Genomic DNA, 15,584 nt, shown 5'->3' with positions numbered 1-15,584 from the left:
GCCCTCTGGCTGGAAGTATTTTGCCATTCAGGAAGTAAGCAAGCTGGGGCACAGAATTATCCAGAATCTCTTGCCTGGAATCACACAGAGAGCAAGGTGGCTCTAGGGTTTAGACCATCCCATCCGGAGCACATGCTCTCTCTGCTTCAACACCTGTGCATTCCTTTAGAGCAAAAACCTGGGCTCCGGCACTCTGAGACTTCGGGGGCTCTGGGAGCCAAGCTGCCAACTGCATGAGCAAGGGGAGCAGAGCACCATTCAAAATGCATACCTAGAGGAGCTTTAGTTCAAAAACAGCATGTGTTTTAAGTCACTTTGGGGACAAGCACACCTAGGGCTCTGAATAGCAAAGGAGGAATTGATCTAGATTTTTGTCATTCATCTTGGTGGTCAGAACGTCCTAGACTAAATTTGCTTTCATTTCACCCCAACAACAGGGACCAGGATTCAAGATGAAAAGGTAGTGGATTTTCAGGAGTAGTCAGAATTAGGATGACACTTCTGAGACTTATTAGTGTCTCATTTTCTGAGCCGAGGATCTCCCAAGGATCCTGGGTACTGGCCTCCTCAATCCTAATTATGCTCAAGGTCCCGCAAAACAATAGGTACCCCAAGATTCGGGTGACCCCAGGGCTAATGAGGAGATGAAAACACAAAACAAAGAAGCAGTGGGTTGTCCAGCGAGCCTCACAGGAGACTAGAACTGGGCATTTGTGCAATTATCTTAAGAAGGCAAAGTTCGTTACAGGCCTGAAGGTGGCACACTGAAAGTCAGAGGTTAAGACTCACTAGTTGGAGTTACTTAACAGGGCTGTGAATTTTAAAAAATGTGGGCATCCCAGTTGTGACCCCATTGCTCAAACAGTGTCCTGGTTTTATCTTATTGTTGATACCCTTCTTTAGTCATCCAGCTTGGTTAGTAACTTACAGATCTGAGATTTCCTAAAGTTGTGTCTTAGGAGATGTTGGACACTGACTTTTGCTTACTATTCATGGCCTTGGTGCTAGTTTGGGCAATAACGTAGTCTTATACACCGAAAGAACAATAATACTTTATTTAAAATATATACAAAATTATTACTTTGAAACATATATTACTGTCCAACATACATCATATAACACTGATTGATGTAAATTTTGGTACCTTCATTCATTCAGTTTTGTGATTTCTCTTTTACTCAAGGCTCTGGAGGAACACCCTTAAATGCCCACCAGAGGGGAGACACCCACTGGCCTGGTCCTCTCGGAAGTCTGGCTGTGCTCTTGGACACCAGAGACCGTGCAAGTCTGCCTCTTGGGAGCTGAAGGCAAACTCTGCCCTTGCTGGGGCATTCAGGATGGGTGCCACCTCAATCAATTACAGGCCAATTGCTATCATCTTTCTCTCTCCATCTGGGTATAAAAGGAGGGTGGAGTTAATGAGAAAAGGTGTTAATTATTTTCTGGACAGATCCTCCTCTGGGTTTAGATCATGTAAATTATGTTCTTCTTAACTCCCTTTTTTTTTTTTTCCTGCCTCTGTTGCGAGTGCCACAGGAAGCCAGTGTGAGAACGAGGAGCTGGCCTCTTAATATCAATATTGGAAAGGAAACAAGAAGAGAAACAAAAGGGGGCATCTGTGTTCTTAGGCCAAATTTGAGTTGTGATTATATGGCGATGAATCTGACTGCTTTCGGGTACAGCCTGTGCCCATTCGTCACTATCTCCCCCACAGTGCCTTGCACCTAGTAGGCACTTAATAAAGGCTTGTTGCATGGGTAGATAAACGAATGTAGGGGATCCGGCGATACGAGTAAACAATACACACATTTTAGAATCAGAATGTTTGGAGATAAAAGAGACATTGGAGATGATCTAGACCTGCTTCCTCACTTGGCAAATGGGGAAACTGAGGTCCAGAGAAGTGAGGTGCAACAAATAAGCTCACACAACCAGTTCCTGATTGAGTTAGACTTGGAATTGGATTTTCTGAATTTCTCCTTAAATTTCCCACTCTCTTCAGATCTAAAGCTGTAAAGAGAGCTTTGTGGGCTCAGTGGTGTGCCTTAAACTCAGAGAAGTTGATCTCATGTCCCCAGTGGTAACGGGTAGCCCTGGGTACAGAGGCCAAGGGTACAGCACAAGCAGAAAGGTCTCCTCTAGGTGGCTGCACTTCCGGGGCCCCGGTCCTGCCTGGGCTCAGAGGACCAAGATCCCGGGTAGGTGGCCCAGAGGACAGCGTCTGAATGAGGTAGGAGGAGCATAGAGATCAATGGGGAACTGCCAGCCAGTTGGGTGTCCAGTACATACCCTGCCAGCAGTTCCAGTGCTGAAGTGAATGTGGCAGCTCACAGAGGCTGAAGCCTCAGGGTGTCGAGAGGAAACATGTAAACAAAGCCCATTGACCACTTGGGAGACGGAAAGCAAGTCGCTACAAACACTTGAGGAAAAGATGAATTACAAGAAGAGGACCATGTTCTTTTCTTCTTCACTGGGTATGGATGGAATGAAAACAAAAGGGGGCACAGGGAGCGGCGAAGGGGAAAAGAAGGGGTACAGAGACTGCCAGCACAGACAGCGAGGGTGAAGGGCCTTGGGGTGCAAGGATGGGGCGGGCTGTGCAGGTAGGAGGGGTGGGGTACATGCAGGAGCACTCAGGCGGGCTTCTCATCTCAGCTGAGCTGCCCCCGAACAGTCCCTGGGCTTCGAGCCACTGAGGCCTCCCATATGTCATACTGAGAGTTGAGAAGCACAGGGGCTACTCCGCTTCCCAGTGTGATTTTGGTTTCTAGAAAGGATAATTTGGCCTGGTCAGGAATGCACATCTGATCAACGTAAAGAACCTTGCACACTTCCCCATACACCACAAACGTAAATGCCTCTGAAGAATGTGGGTGTCAAATGAAGTAAATGCTTCCCAGGGAGATGCTGCCTATCTGGGTTTCTCACATCAGGTACAGAGGGAGCCCTTCAGACAGAACCTTCCTCCTGCCCCACACTCGGCCAACTCTATTCCCTGCTGCCCTCCTTAACTTCCTGCCCACCTTCTTCACCTCCCTACCACCCCCGCCGCCATTTCCCAGCATCTTAACTACTGTCCAGGTTCCATCAAATCCACCTCTGTTCTCCTGCAGCGAGAAACAAAAATAATTCATTTTGCAAACTTGGGAGCCGCAGCTCATCTGGTAACAAATGAGTACCATTGTGCTTAAATGACCACCACAAAATGCCCAGTACGATTCAAGTGCCAGGAAACAGAGCAGCAGGACAGAGGGGCTCCGTCTTGGCCCCAGTCCCGGTGCACCTCTTTCACCCCGCCGACTTCTCCCTAGACGGCAGACTGGTTTTCGTTGCATGCGTAGACGGTGCTCGGCTGGATTCGCCTTCGGATCCGCTCAGGCACTCTGGGGAGGATTTGGAAGGTCTGGGGCAGCAACTCTATGCAGGCCTCGCGGAATTTTTTGATCCTCCAGCAGTAAACGACAGGGTTGAAGACAGACTTGACATAGCTGAGCCACAGGATGCAGGAGCTGGTGGTGTAGAACGAGGGGCTGCAGTAGAACCTCCGGCTGAACACAGACAGAAGGCTGTAGACCGAGTGTGGCAACCAGCACAGTGAGAAGCCCACAAAAAGGATGAGGATGGTGGTGAAGGCCTTGGTTTTGAAGCTCAAGTCCAAGCTGACCTGCTGTTGCCGCTGGAGCCGCCGCAGGCCAGCCCTGGTGAGTTGTCTCAGGTCTAGGCTGTCGGACTGGTTGTGGACACGGGTGGCATTCTTCCGGAAAGTGTGCAGGATGCACAGGTAGGAGCACAGCATGACGCTGAAGGGTACGAAGAACACAGCCACCACCAGCATCACCACATAGGCACGACCAGCCGGGAACTCGGTGTAGCCCAGTACGCATTGGGGGGCCCGTGCTGGCACCTCCACGATAGTCCAGCCAGCCAGCGAGGGGGCCGAGACGCAGAAGGACAGTGCCCAGGACACAGCAATGATCACCTTGGCCCTCCGTGGGTTCAGCTTATCCTGGCGTTGGACGATGATGAGAAAGCGGTCCACACTGATGATGAGCAGGATGGCCACGCCCTCCAGGACAAAAAACCAGTAGAGTGTGGCGGAGAGCCGGCAAAAGTAATCCCCAAAGTGCCAGTGGACAGTGATCAGGGTGACGGCAGTGAAGGGCATACAGCATAAGGACAACATGATGTCGGAGAAGGCCAGCGTGGCTAGCAACAGGTTGATGGCGGAGCGCATGGCGGGCCTCTGGTACACAATGATGCAGACGACAGCATTGCCAAGGAGTCCCACCACGATCATGAGCATCATGATTACTGCCAAGCACACTCGGAGGGGTGCGGGTGGCATGGTCGCCCCCGAGTCTGACACATTGCTCCCATTCGGCAGCAGGTATTCGAAAGTCTCTATGGACGTGCTGTTACAGGACATCATGGGGAAAACTTGCAGCTGGGACAGAAATGCCTGGAAGGATGCCCCTCAGCGCTTCGGTGGCTGCCGTTTTCTGTCTGCCAGCCGCATCTTCTTCCCGGATGTCTCGGATCCCTCGAGCACCGGAATGGTGGAGAGAAAGATCTGTCTTTGGGAGAACTACCCAGGATCTGCAATTCATCAATCACATCGCATTTTTTTCTGAGACAACTAACTGTCCACAGCTTCGTACTTGGACAATCTCTGTAGCCTAGAGCAAAGAAACACAGGGAAGAGAAGGGAGTTAGACTTTCCAAGCACATGTTGAATAGAGAAGCGTTTACATTTTGCAGGTTTTCTAAACACTAGACTAGAGAGAAAGAATGACTCATTTATTTACCATTTGCAGTAAGGCTTGGTATTCACAAATACTATGAGCCTGGTGCAGTAACTGAGGGAAACCTAATCAGATCTACTGTGCAGGGGATCAGGAAGTGAATACCTTGTAATCAACATTTATGTAATAGGCATGTATTACTAACTTGAATTATATGCAATTGTATTGAATGAAGCTTTGGACAAGCCAACTTCCCTTAGAATGACAATTCTATGAGGTCCAGGATTTCCAACTGTGTCCTTTTCTGCTGTCTCTTCAGTATCTAGAACAGCGCCTGGCACATAGAAGACACCTAATAGATATTTGTTGAGCAGATGAATTCATGGTAGTTGATGCTGCTATTATAAAATTTGTTTAGGTTTATTTTGAGATAAATGCACATTCACATGTAGTTGCAAGACATAATCCTGCTAGATCCCATCTACCCTTTATGCTATTGTCCGTAATGCAACATCTTGGATCGCTGTAGCGCTGCTATAGTATCACTTTAGGAAACACTGATTGGAAGGAAGAAAATCTCCCCAAAAGTGAGCTCTTTTAAAAGATGGTGTTAATTTTTATTTCTCATAGATGTGACAAGAATGGTGTTCAGGCTCTCAGGTCCAGAGTCAGACTGCTGGCGCTGGGTGAAATCCAGCTTCCACCACTTATCGATCACTGGGCATCCTCTGCCAGGCTGCTTAACCTCTGCCAGTGCGACCTCTTCGTGTGTCATGTATGAAAAATAATCAGGCCAACTTACAGAGGAGCTGCAAAGATTAGATGAGAGAATGCCCATAAAGTGATTTTACCATGCCTGGATCATAGACAGTGCTCAATAAACCTTAACCGTTATCATTTGACCCCTGCGGCAAATCAATTACAATGTCACAATGACTATTGTTTAATTTATACACAATACAGCCCACACTTGCATCGGTCTTAGATCTGCCAACAGGTGAAGCAGCTCTACCCAGAGCGAGGATGTTTTGTCATACATCACCTGCTCCCTCACTCCCACCATTTCCAACAAGCTGATCGGAGCAGGCAGCTGACCCACGGGTAGCGAACCCACAGCCTGGCCAATGATGGCACAGCTGCAATGCTCTCTCAGCTAGAACTAGGGCATACTGAGCGACTAAAGCAACTGTGTGAGGAATTTACGGAAAAAAGCCTCAAGTTTAGCCAAGGCCATGAGGGTGTGTTGGATGTTCTCCATTTGTCTCTCCAAATCACCTGGCCACTCTCTGCACCTTGACCTTGCCTGGAAGTCTGGTCCTCTTCCTTGAGGAGAGAAAGGAGGTCTTTTTGCCCCAGTTCTCTCCCATCTGATTGTGGTTGGCGGTGAGTGATTCCCCGAAGGTCTCAGTGCCTCCAGGAGGGCCCTCGCGGGAAGCCCAGCACCCTCTCCAGTTCCCTAACTGCCTCAACCTGTGGGCCTAGGGGTGATGGAGCTTCCTGCTGCTGCTAGCCCCGGGGTGCTTCCCCAGTCCTCTTTGGTTTCCCTGACCCTGGCCTCACCTTTGACAAGAATCTCTTTTCAATCAGGTTGAATCTATTTCTCGTCTGCACTCTGACTGAAACAAGGGGTCCTGGCAAACTGAAGCCACGAGGAAGCAGCAACAAAGAGCTGATGCCAGGAGGAAGAGGTCCCCTGGATGTCCTTGTTCCTAACCCTTTGCCATCTTCTTTCTTGGTTTCCTTTATTTTGTGGATAATATCCTTAAATTACTTTCTGAGAAAGGGCTCAGGGGAGGCAAATTTTCTGAGTCCTTGAATAGATGAAAAATCTTTCTTCTGCCTTCCCACCGATGGTTTGGCAGGCTAGAGAATTTAGGCTGAAATAATGTTACCTCAGAAATTGGTAGGCATTGCCCCTTCTAGCATTCAGCGTCACTGGTATTAGGTGGAAAACGGATTGGATTCTTTTCCTTCATAGATGACAATATTTTTGTCTCTAAAAGGTTTGATATTTTCTTCCTGAAAATGTTTTCACAAAGCTCTATCTAAATTTGGGTATTTTCTCACTTATTGTGCTGGACACTTGGTGGGTCTTTTCGATCCAAAGCCACATACATCTCCACTCTGGGAAAGTCCCTTCTTTCATTTCTTTGATAGTTTTCTCCCATATGATCTTTTGGGTAGGTGCTTATTGTGTGGCTGCTGGACCTCACTGATTGGGTCTTACTTTTTCTTTTATTTTCCCTTGTCTTTTTTATTTTTGTCTTTGTTTTTGATCTTTTTTAGGCTACACTGTGGGGGATTTTTTTCTTAACTTTGTGCTTAGTCTTATTTCTAATTTTGGCAATTCTATATTGAAAATCTGAGAGCATTCTTATTTTCTGTGCCTTTTGCACAGTACTTCATTCCTTTATGGCTATACTTTATTTTCTCAACTCCAAGATTCATCATTAGAGATGTCATTTTAAGTTATCTTCTTTTTTCTAAATTTTATCTCGTTTCTCTAGAGTTAGGGCCTCAGATTATCTTTGCCTTCCTCTTTAAGACGGCTGGTTCTCCTCATGGCTAGTGATTCCAGCACCTTGATCATGCTAAGTTCTAAGGATGGGGCAGCTGTTTGGGATTGGTTTCCCTATAAGCTCTCTCATTGAGTGGCATGCCCAGTGTAAGTTAGGCCTTGCATCAAGGGAGAATAGGTAGGAACAGCAAGCTGAGGGCTTCCCATGGGCATACCCTTCAATGAGAGTGCCAGGAAGAGCAGGGCTTCCCTCTGGGATCCCATCACCCACATTACGAACCTTCACTACCATCATTAGCATTTTCAATATATTCACCGAAGAGTCCCCTGCTTCTAGGGGAGGAGAGGTAAATGTCTACAGCCTGAACTTTAAAAAGGGTGAATTCCCCTTTTAAAAAAGTGTTTTTTGAGTGGGTCTCTATTTTTCCAGTGCAGATGTTAAATAAATATTTTATATAATATATAGGGATTGCACCAAACCCATCACTCTTTAAAAAGTGCTGAGTATGTTAGGAACCCAGTCCTGGATTCAGATAGATCCTACTAGCTGGTGATTTTGCTACTTATCTAAGTCTTCATTTTCTTATCTCTGAAATAGGGATAACAGCACCTACCAGAGGGTTATTGTGTGAAGCACATGAGAGAATGAACCCAAGGTGCTCGGTACACGGTACGCAGCTCATATATGCTAGCTGCTAATTTTTTGTTTCTTCCAGCTTTATCGAGATATTATTGACATTTAACATATGTAAACTTAAAGTGTACAACGTGATGATTTGATATATGTATGTACTGCAAAATGATTAACACAGTAGTGTTAGTGAACACCTCCAATCCCCTTACATAATTACCATTATCTTCTGTAGTGATAACATTTAAGATCTACTCTTCTTAACAACTTTCAAGTATATATTACAGTATTGTTAACTGTAGTCACCAAGCTGTACATTAGATACCTGAGAGTTGGAAATTTGTACCCTTTGACCAGCATCTTTCTATTTACCCCCCAACCCCCAGCTCCCAGCAACCACTATTCTACTCTCTATTTCTATGAATTTGGCTTTTTTAGATTCAACATATAGTGAGATCACATGGTCTTTCTCTGCCTAACTTATTTCACAAAGCATGATGCCCTCGAGGTCCATTCATGTCATAGCAAGTAGCAAGATTTCATTCTTTTATGGCTGAATAATATTCCATTTTTGTATATAGCACAATTTCTTTATCCATTCATCTACTGATGGGCACTTAGGTTCCTTCCATTTCTTGGCTGTTGTAAATAATGTTTCAGTAAATGTGAGGGTGCACATATCTTTTCAAATTAGTGTTTTTATTTCCTTCAGATAGAAACTCAGAAGTGGAATAGCTTGATCATATGGTAGTTCTATTTTTAATTTTTTGAAGGACAGCCATACTGTTTCCCATAGTGGTTACATTAATTTACATTCCTTCCAACAATGCATGAGGGTTCCCTTTTCTCCACATCCTTGCTGACACTTGTTACTTCTTGTCTTTTTGGTAATAACCAGCCTAACAGGTGTGAAGTAATACCTCTTTGTTATTTTGACTCACATTTCCCTTGATTAATGATGCTGAGCATCTTTTCATGTACATGTTGGCCGTTTGTATGTCTTCTCTGGAAAATGTCTAATTTAATCCTTTGCCCATTTTTAAAATGGATTGTTTGTGTTTTTACTATTGAGTTGTATGAGTTCTTTATATTCGATATTAATCCCTCATCGGACTTGCAAAATTTCTCTCATTTCAAGGTTGCCTTTCCATTTTGCTGATTGTTTCTTTTGCTGTGCAGAAACGTTTTAGTTTCATGTAGTCCCACTTATTTATTTTTGCTTTTGTCATTTGCGTTTCAGGTGTCATATCCAAAAAAATTGTTGCAAGACCAGCACCTAGAAGCTATATCCTTATATTTTCTTTTAGTAGTTTTATAGTTTTGGGTCCTACGTTTATGTCTTTAATCTGTTTTAAGTTAATTTTTGTGAGTGGTGTAAGCTAGGAGTCCAATTACATTCTCCTATGTGTAAATATCCAGTTTTCCAACACCATTTATTGAAGAGACTATCTTTTCCTCATTAAGTGCTCTTGGTTCTCTTGTCAAAAATTAGTTGAGTGTATACACATGGGTTTATTTCTGGACTCTCAGATCTGTTCCATTAGTCTATATGTCTGTTTTTATAGCAGTACCGTACTCATTTGATTACTATTGCTTTGTAATAAAGTTTGAAATCAGGAATTGTGATGCCTCCAGCTTTTGCCTGCTCGAGATTGCTTTGGCTATTCAGGGTTTTTATTAGTCTCCTCTGGTGGTATCATGTTTCCTTGATTATTCATGATCCTTGTGACCTTGTATTAGTGTCTGTGCATTTGAGGAACTAGTTATATCTTTCAATCTTTACAGGCACAGCCCTTCACCAACCAACCTGTCCAGAGCTTCTGGATGGGTCATCTGGGATGTCTGTGGGTGGACTTGCTGCTGGTGTCCTTGGGTGGGCAGGTCTAGTGCTTGGGTCAGCAGGTAGGCAGCCTGGTACACTAGGGACCAGCCTGGAGTCTGGGTTCACTGGAGGAAGTCTGGGTTCACTGGAGTGAGCCTGGAGCTTGAATCTGCAGTCATGGGCCTGGGTCTGCACAGGTGGACCCAGGTCCTGGATCCACAGGGCTAACTAGATGCCAGGGACCAATGGGAGATCTCCGTGTCTGAGTCACTGGGCCCGATCTGGCATTGGGATGGGATGGGACCCTGGCTTCTTGGGAGATGGCTTGGAGGCTGGCGTAGTGGGGTAGCCTGTGACCTGGGGCCTCAGGTGTTTGCCTGGGGGTCGGGTCTCTGGGAGACAGTCGGTGCTGGAGCAGGTCAGGAGCTTAAATCCATGAGAGCTGCTCTGGACTCTGGGTGAGAATTCAATCTGTAAAAGGCCTCCAGAGATACATCGGGGATATTTAGCTCTTTTCATCTTTGGAAGCCCTCATCCTGCTTTCCACTTATTAATTCCTACTTCCTCCTCTGTGCTTGCAAGAAGCTTCTCTTTTCTAAGCCCCCTATGGTCAACGTTATAAGTATTTCAAAGGGACATTGAAGGGACATGGGTAATGTAAAGACCCAGGAGGCCTCAGCCTAGTTAGCCCAAAGGCTCTGCAGGTGGTAGATTCTCAGTGATGCTATCTCAGTTTACATCCAACCAGTCCTCAGTGTTCCAGGTCTAGAACCTGATTTGGCCAAACACACCCAGATAGATTCACTCTTAGTGGGTCCAGCTATCCCAACTCATGGATGCTGAACTGTCAAATCAGAAATTTAGTGTGTTTATTTATAAGTGAGAAGTATTTCTCATGCAGACCACAAAGGCTCATGTTAGCATGATACCACACTTCTGTGCCTCAGTTTTCTGATCGGTGAAATGGAGATAATTACGTATCAACCCCCAGAATTGTAAAATAATATGCACAATGCCTGGTACAAAGGAGGGCATGAATAATAAATAATAAATTCACTCATAGCCCTCATCGTTTCAAGTTCATGGACTTCCGTCTTTTGGATTAAAGAGCAGGATCTATGACATGAGAACTCCTCATGAATTAAGGTCTTCCTGGAGCAGAGAATAAGGGCCACTGAGCGTGTCTGTGAGCCTATCAAGTCCTAGCTGGTAGTGAATCCTTCACCTGCACCCTTCTCTATGCTATAAGATTCAATTTCCCCTACAATGATAATTACAAAGAGTGATTTCATGCTTAAGTAAAGGAACAAATAGTGCGATGATTTTTTTTTTAATATGTATATTGAGGTTGAATCAGATTAAAATTGTTTGGGCTTCTGGGCAACAGCTTGTCTTATTTTAATATTTTAATTTAGCATTTAGGTCATAGTCCTGTTGTTAATATCCAAAGCAATAGCATTTTCATTACCCAGCACATTAATAATCAAAGCAAAAGGTAACTAGTGAACAAGAAATGTTCTGTGTTCTTTCAGTGTGAAGCAATACTCGCCAGCTCTCTGGTGCCCTTCACTTGGATGGATGGGATCCACAATACGAATTCTTACCTGAGAAAGAAGTAAGGTGGGAACTGAACCATCTTAAGGTACTTTTTAGTTCCTACCCAAATAATCTCACCCTGGAACTGGGAGGTCGTGCAGGTGTTAGAAGACAGATAGGTATCTCAAATTGAAGTCTAATGAATAAACTGAGGAAATGATGACCAGCCTGCACTGACTGTGTGCCACAGGGCAAGTAGAAGCACACCGACAACGTCTTCAGTAAATTGGGTCCATGTGAAGGATAGAAGGTGCTTTTGGCCACGAGCGAAGAGGAAACACAGCCATCCATGCACTGAATTTACCACAATGACTTCTAAAACTCTTTCAACTACCACAGTCCCCCTACTATCCTGATGCCTGCCTCTGCACAGTGAGCCGCTCATGTCCGTGCCATCTAAATACATGCTCATTCATCATCTTCAGGGTGGTGGGAGGGAGGCAGGGACAGGATGAAAGGGCAGCTCAGATATGGTCATGACCAGCTCAAGGGCATAATAGTAGTAAAGAGCGGAGCTAAGACTGGAAATCAGGTTTCTAGTACTGAGAGTCCGAAAGAGGGACCCATCTTTGATGGGGGTCATGGTGAGAGAGAGGGCAGTCTCATGTCTATGACACTGATGAGCTTGGAGAAAGAAAGACAATCCCAACACTCCCAAACCACCTAAGCTGAGGCACAGAAAACTTTAAGATGGATCTGTACTCCTTTCCAGCAGGTGAAGAATAATAGACTGTTAAAAACAGCTTTGGTGGTTGAAAATCTGTGAGGATGAGGGAAGGAATCTTTTTTCCTGCTCTCTAAATATGACGACTCTATGTGGGACCCCAGGCGGCACCCTGAGGGGTTACACTGGGCAAGGGGCAGCCACACAGTGCTGGGAAGCACTGGTGACTTGTCCCGACAATGCTGTCCTTCCTCTTTCCTTTCTTTTCGTCCTCCTTGCCTTCCTCCCTCCCTCCGTCCCTCCCTCCCACCTTCTCTCTTCCCATCCCTTCCTCTTTCTCTCTTTCTCTCTCTTTACTTTTAGATACTTTTTATTATGGTACATTTAAAACCCATTTAAAAAAGCAGAAAAACAGGTCATTGAATAATAAAATTTTGTTATAACACTGTTGAGATGCTGTTAGGAACTTAATTCATTTATATCAATTAGTCTATGGTAAAATTGGTTTCATTATATGTAATTTACTTAAAGTTGTAGAATTTGATGATGTTAAGTGAGGACTTACTGTATAATAAAAGCCCCATTTCACCAAATTTTTGAGATATACTTATCCCTCAGTATCCTCAGAGGATTGGCTCCAGGAGCCTTCCTCCATCGATTGAAGATGCTCAAGTCTCTTACATAAAATGGATAGTATTTGCATATAACCTATACACATTCTCCTGTATACTTTAAATGATCTCTAGATCACTTACAATACCTAATGCAATGTAAATGCTATGTATTGTTTAGGGAATAATGACAAGTTAAAAGTCTGTATGTGTTCAGCGAATGCAACCATCATAGGCCTAACTACACAGTACCGTCAATAATGACATTAGCGTTTTTTTCTAATATTTTCAATTTATGGTTGGTTGAATCTGCAGATGTAGAACCCAGGGCCGACTGTATGTCTTTCCCAGTTTTTTCCATTTAAGTGGGTAGCAGCTCTGCACATCCTTGTCCCCAAACACCTTCTGTTCAGGCTTTTGTTACCAATAAAGTGAGGAGATTGTTCCAGTTTTTCTTGGAAAGCAGAGGTCAGGCTGTGAGGTAGAGGCATGCCCTGATGGACAAGGAGAGGACTGCCCCACCAAAGAGAGGTCCCTAGAGTATAGCAGGGCCACAGACGGTGGAGGGTTACTAGAAGGCGCCTCTCTGAGTCCCTTCCTGACCCAAGCTAATAGTAATGGACTTGAAGCCAGAGATGAGTCTCTGATAAGATTCCGCCACATGTTTGGCAAACTTAAAGTTTCAGGTAGCAAATCTCATCTTTAGCTGAGAAATGTCTGGCTTTAAGTTGATGGAAAGAAGAAATGTGTTTCTTCCTTTCTTATCCTCAAGGTCAGATGTAAAAAGACAAATCAGGCTATAAACTCGAAACTCAGAAGGAGAGGGCTTGGTGAGAAGAGGGGAGAGCAGTGCGTGGGGAGAAGGAAGACAGACTGAGCAGAAGATGGCTTGGAGGCCAGCAAAGGTAGGTCAGCCAGGAGATCTGAGTCACTGGGAGGAGGCGGGTGATTTCCATTGTAGAAGGAAGACTTCTTGGCAATCGGGAGGGGTAAGCACCAGTGTGGATTTTCACAGAGGGCTCTATATCTCCTTCCTCAATGCCTCTAAAACAGAATGGCCAAAAGGCAGGTTGCATGGAGACAGCCCAACGCATTACAAAATGTCTGAGGTCCTTCTGGTCCAGTCCAGAAAGTCCAAGCCTTCACCATTAGGGTGTTCAGAAAATAACCAAATCTCCCAGCACGATGGCAACAGCAGCTGCTCACCATCATTAGATCCACATGCCATTCTCCAGTGCAACTCTCCTCATGCTCCAAACTCCAGATGGGCGCTCCCCTGCCACACCTTCCATATCCTTCAAGCAAAGGGAGCATTGGTCCCTCCCTGTGCCTCCTGGGACATGCCCTGTCTATAAGCTTCACGAAGTGTCCTGGGCACCTAGGTGCCATAGAGTTTTGACTGTGTGGGTGCAGGCCCCACTTGTGTGTGTTGCTGGGGTGAGAACAAGATCCACTGAGAATAAAACGCTCAATGCACCTCTCCAGGAAGTAGGCCCTTCTTTTGGAATGGTTTTACACAAACAAAAAAAACAGTCAGGCACTCACTACACACAGATACATTGACATTTTATATCACAGATTTAGAAATACACACACATAACCACACACGTTATTACATACATACACACATATATACATATATATATTTCTATGAAAGTAGAGCATTTCTATGAAACCTTTTGTAAGCCAAAATGGCATAAAGTGAAGAAGCAATTACCACTAAAGAAAAAAATTTCGAGCATTCCTAGGCCCAAAAAATAACCTAGCAAATTATATCGAATACATTTAATTACCCGCAGTTGTACACTAAGCACAACACTCTTACAAGCTCTCTTAGGCTTTTCTGGTTCCCTAGGGCACAGCTAACAGATGCACAAAATCAATGGAGATAAAGCCCAGATGCTCCAGACTCAGTCAGAGCTCTGGGGCTGGATGCTGAGATGCTGAATGTGGTTCTGAGGAAGGAGCTGGGTGGGACCACCCTCTCCGCTCGGGGTTCACCCTGCCTCTATAATGCTCAGCGAAACAACGCTGAACTCTGTTTTCATTTTTTATCTTTTTTTTTTTGCTTTTTTTCATAAAAGCAAAAATCCTGTTTGAATTTATTTCAGTTACCTAAAGCAGGTACTAATGTAGGTATTTTGTAAAAGCAAAGGAGTGTAAAGCGAACTTTTGAAAAGTGGTGTGTGTGTGTGTGTGTGTGTGTGTTGTCAATAGAATTTGCTGTTCTGCTGGTTCTAGTTCAATCAAATGGCGGGAGATTTGGTGGACTCTTTCTCTGTAGTTGTTAATATTGCTCAGGTAACCAATCGGTATTTTTGATATTGGACTTTTATATTTTAGTCCAGAAGAACATATTGGTTCACAAGTGCCAAATCCAAGAAATGAAGTCAAATTTGGCAGATGAAAAAGTTTGCTGTGGAAACAGGTTGACTCTGTCATTACCTGCAACAGTGTCATCTGTCTTTTTGATACAAACTCTCAAACAGATGGTATATTTCAATTTCAATAACTTTATTGGCAATGAGAAAATATGCAAGAGCTGCCAAAAGTTATACATCAAGTAGCTGTGTTTAGAAGCAGGTGTTATGCCACATGTCTCAACTTCTAAGAAAAGTGAGCTGAAAGAGACCAGATTTTTTATTTCTCAACTCAGGCAAGACTCTTGGGAGGAATTTTTCTCAAACAGAACAGAATTGGGAAACTTTTTAAAGGAAATAAACCTTTGTCAACTATTCTTAGTAATGCCTAGAGTGCATTGTGTATTCACTATGTGCCAGGCTGAGCCCTTTACAGAGATCGGTGGTTCTTTGGCCCGGCATCAGCATGATGTAGGAACTTGTTAAAAATGCAGAGTCTCGGGGCCACTGCAGACCTACTAAATCAGAACCCTGGGGGGTGCCTAGGGATCTGTATGTTAACAGACCGCCTGAGGGTTGGATGTTCTCAGTGATGGGAGCTACTGACATAGCTGATCTCCTTGAACTCTTCCAGCTTCTC

At 44.6% G+C, this 15,584-nt stretch overlaps 1 protein-coding gene across 6 annotated transcripts in view; it reads right to left on the bottom strand.

The window, feature by feature from the left end:
* Nucleotides 1-1,032: 1,032 nt before the first annotated feature.
* Nucleotides 1,033-15,584, bottom strand: part of GPR45 (G protein-coupled receptor 45) — an 85,048-nt gene continuing 70,496 nt past the window's right edge. For all 6 annotated transcript variants that reach the window (XM_025039098.1, XM_015596301.2, XM_025039097.1 and 3 more), the window contains one exon: nt 1,033-4,676. In XM_025039098.1, coding sequence (XP_024894866.1) covers nt 3,308-4,429 — 1,122 coding nt within the window. In that variant the 5' untranslated portion in view covers nt 4,430-4,676 and the 3' untranslated portion in view covers nt 1,033-3,307. The remainder of the gene's footprint in view (nt 4,677-15,584) is intronic.

The sequence above is a fragment of the Pteropus alecto genome, unplaced genomic scaffold (genome assembly GCF_000325575.1).
Source record: "Pteropus alecto unplaced genomic scaffold, ASM32557v1 scaffold288, whole genome shotgun sequence".
Taxonomy (NCBI): domain Eukaryota; kingdom Metazoa; phylum Chordata; class Mammalia; order Chiroptera; family Pteropodidae; genus Pteropus; species Pteropus alecto.
This window is presented reverse-complemented; position numbering and strand designations above follow the sequence as displayed.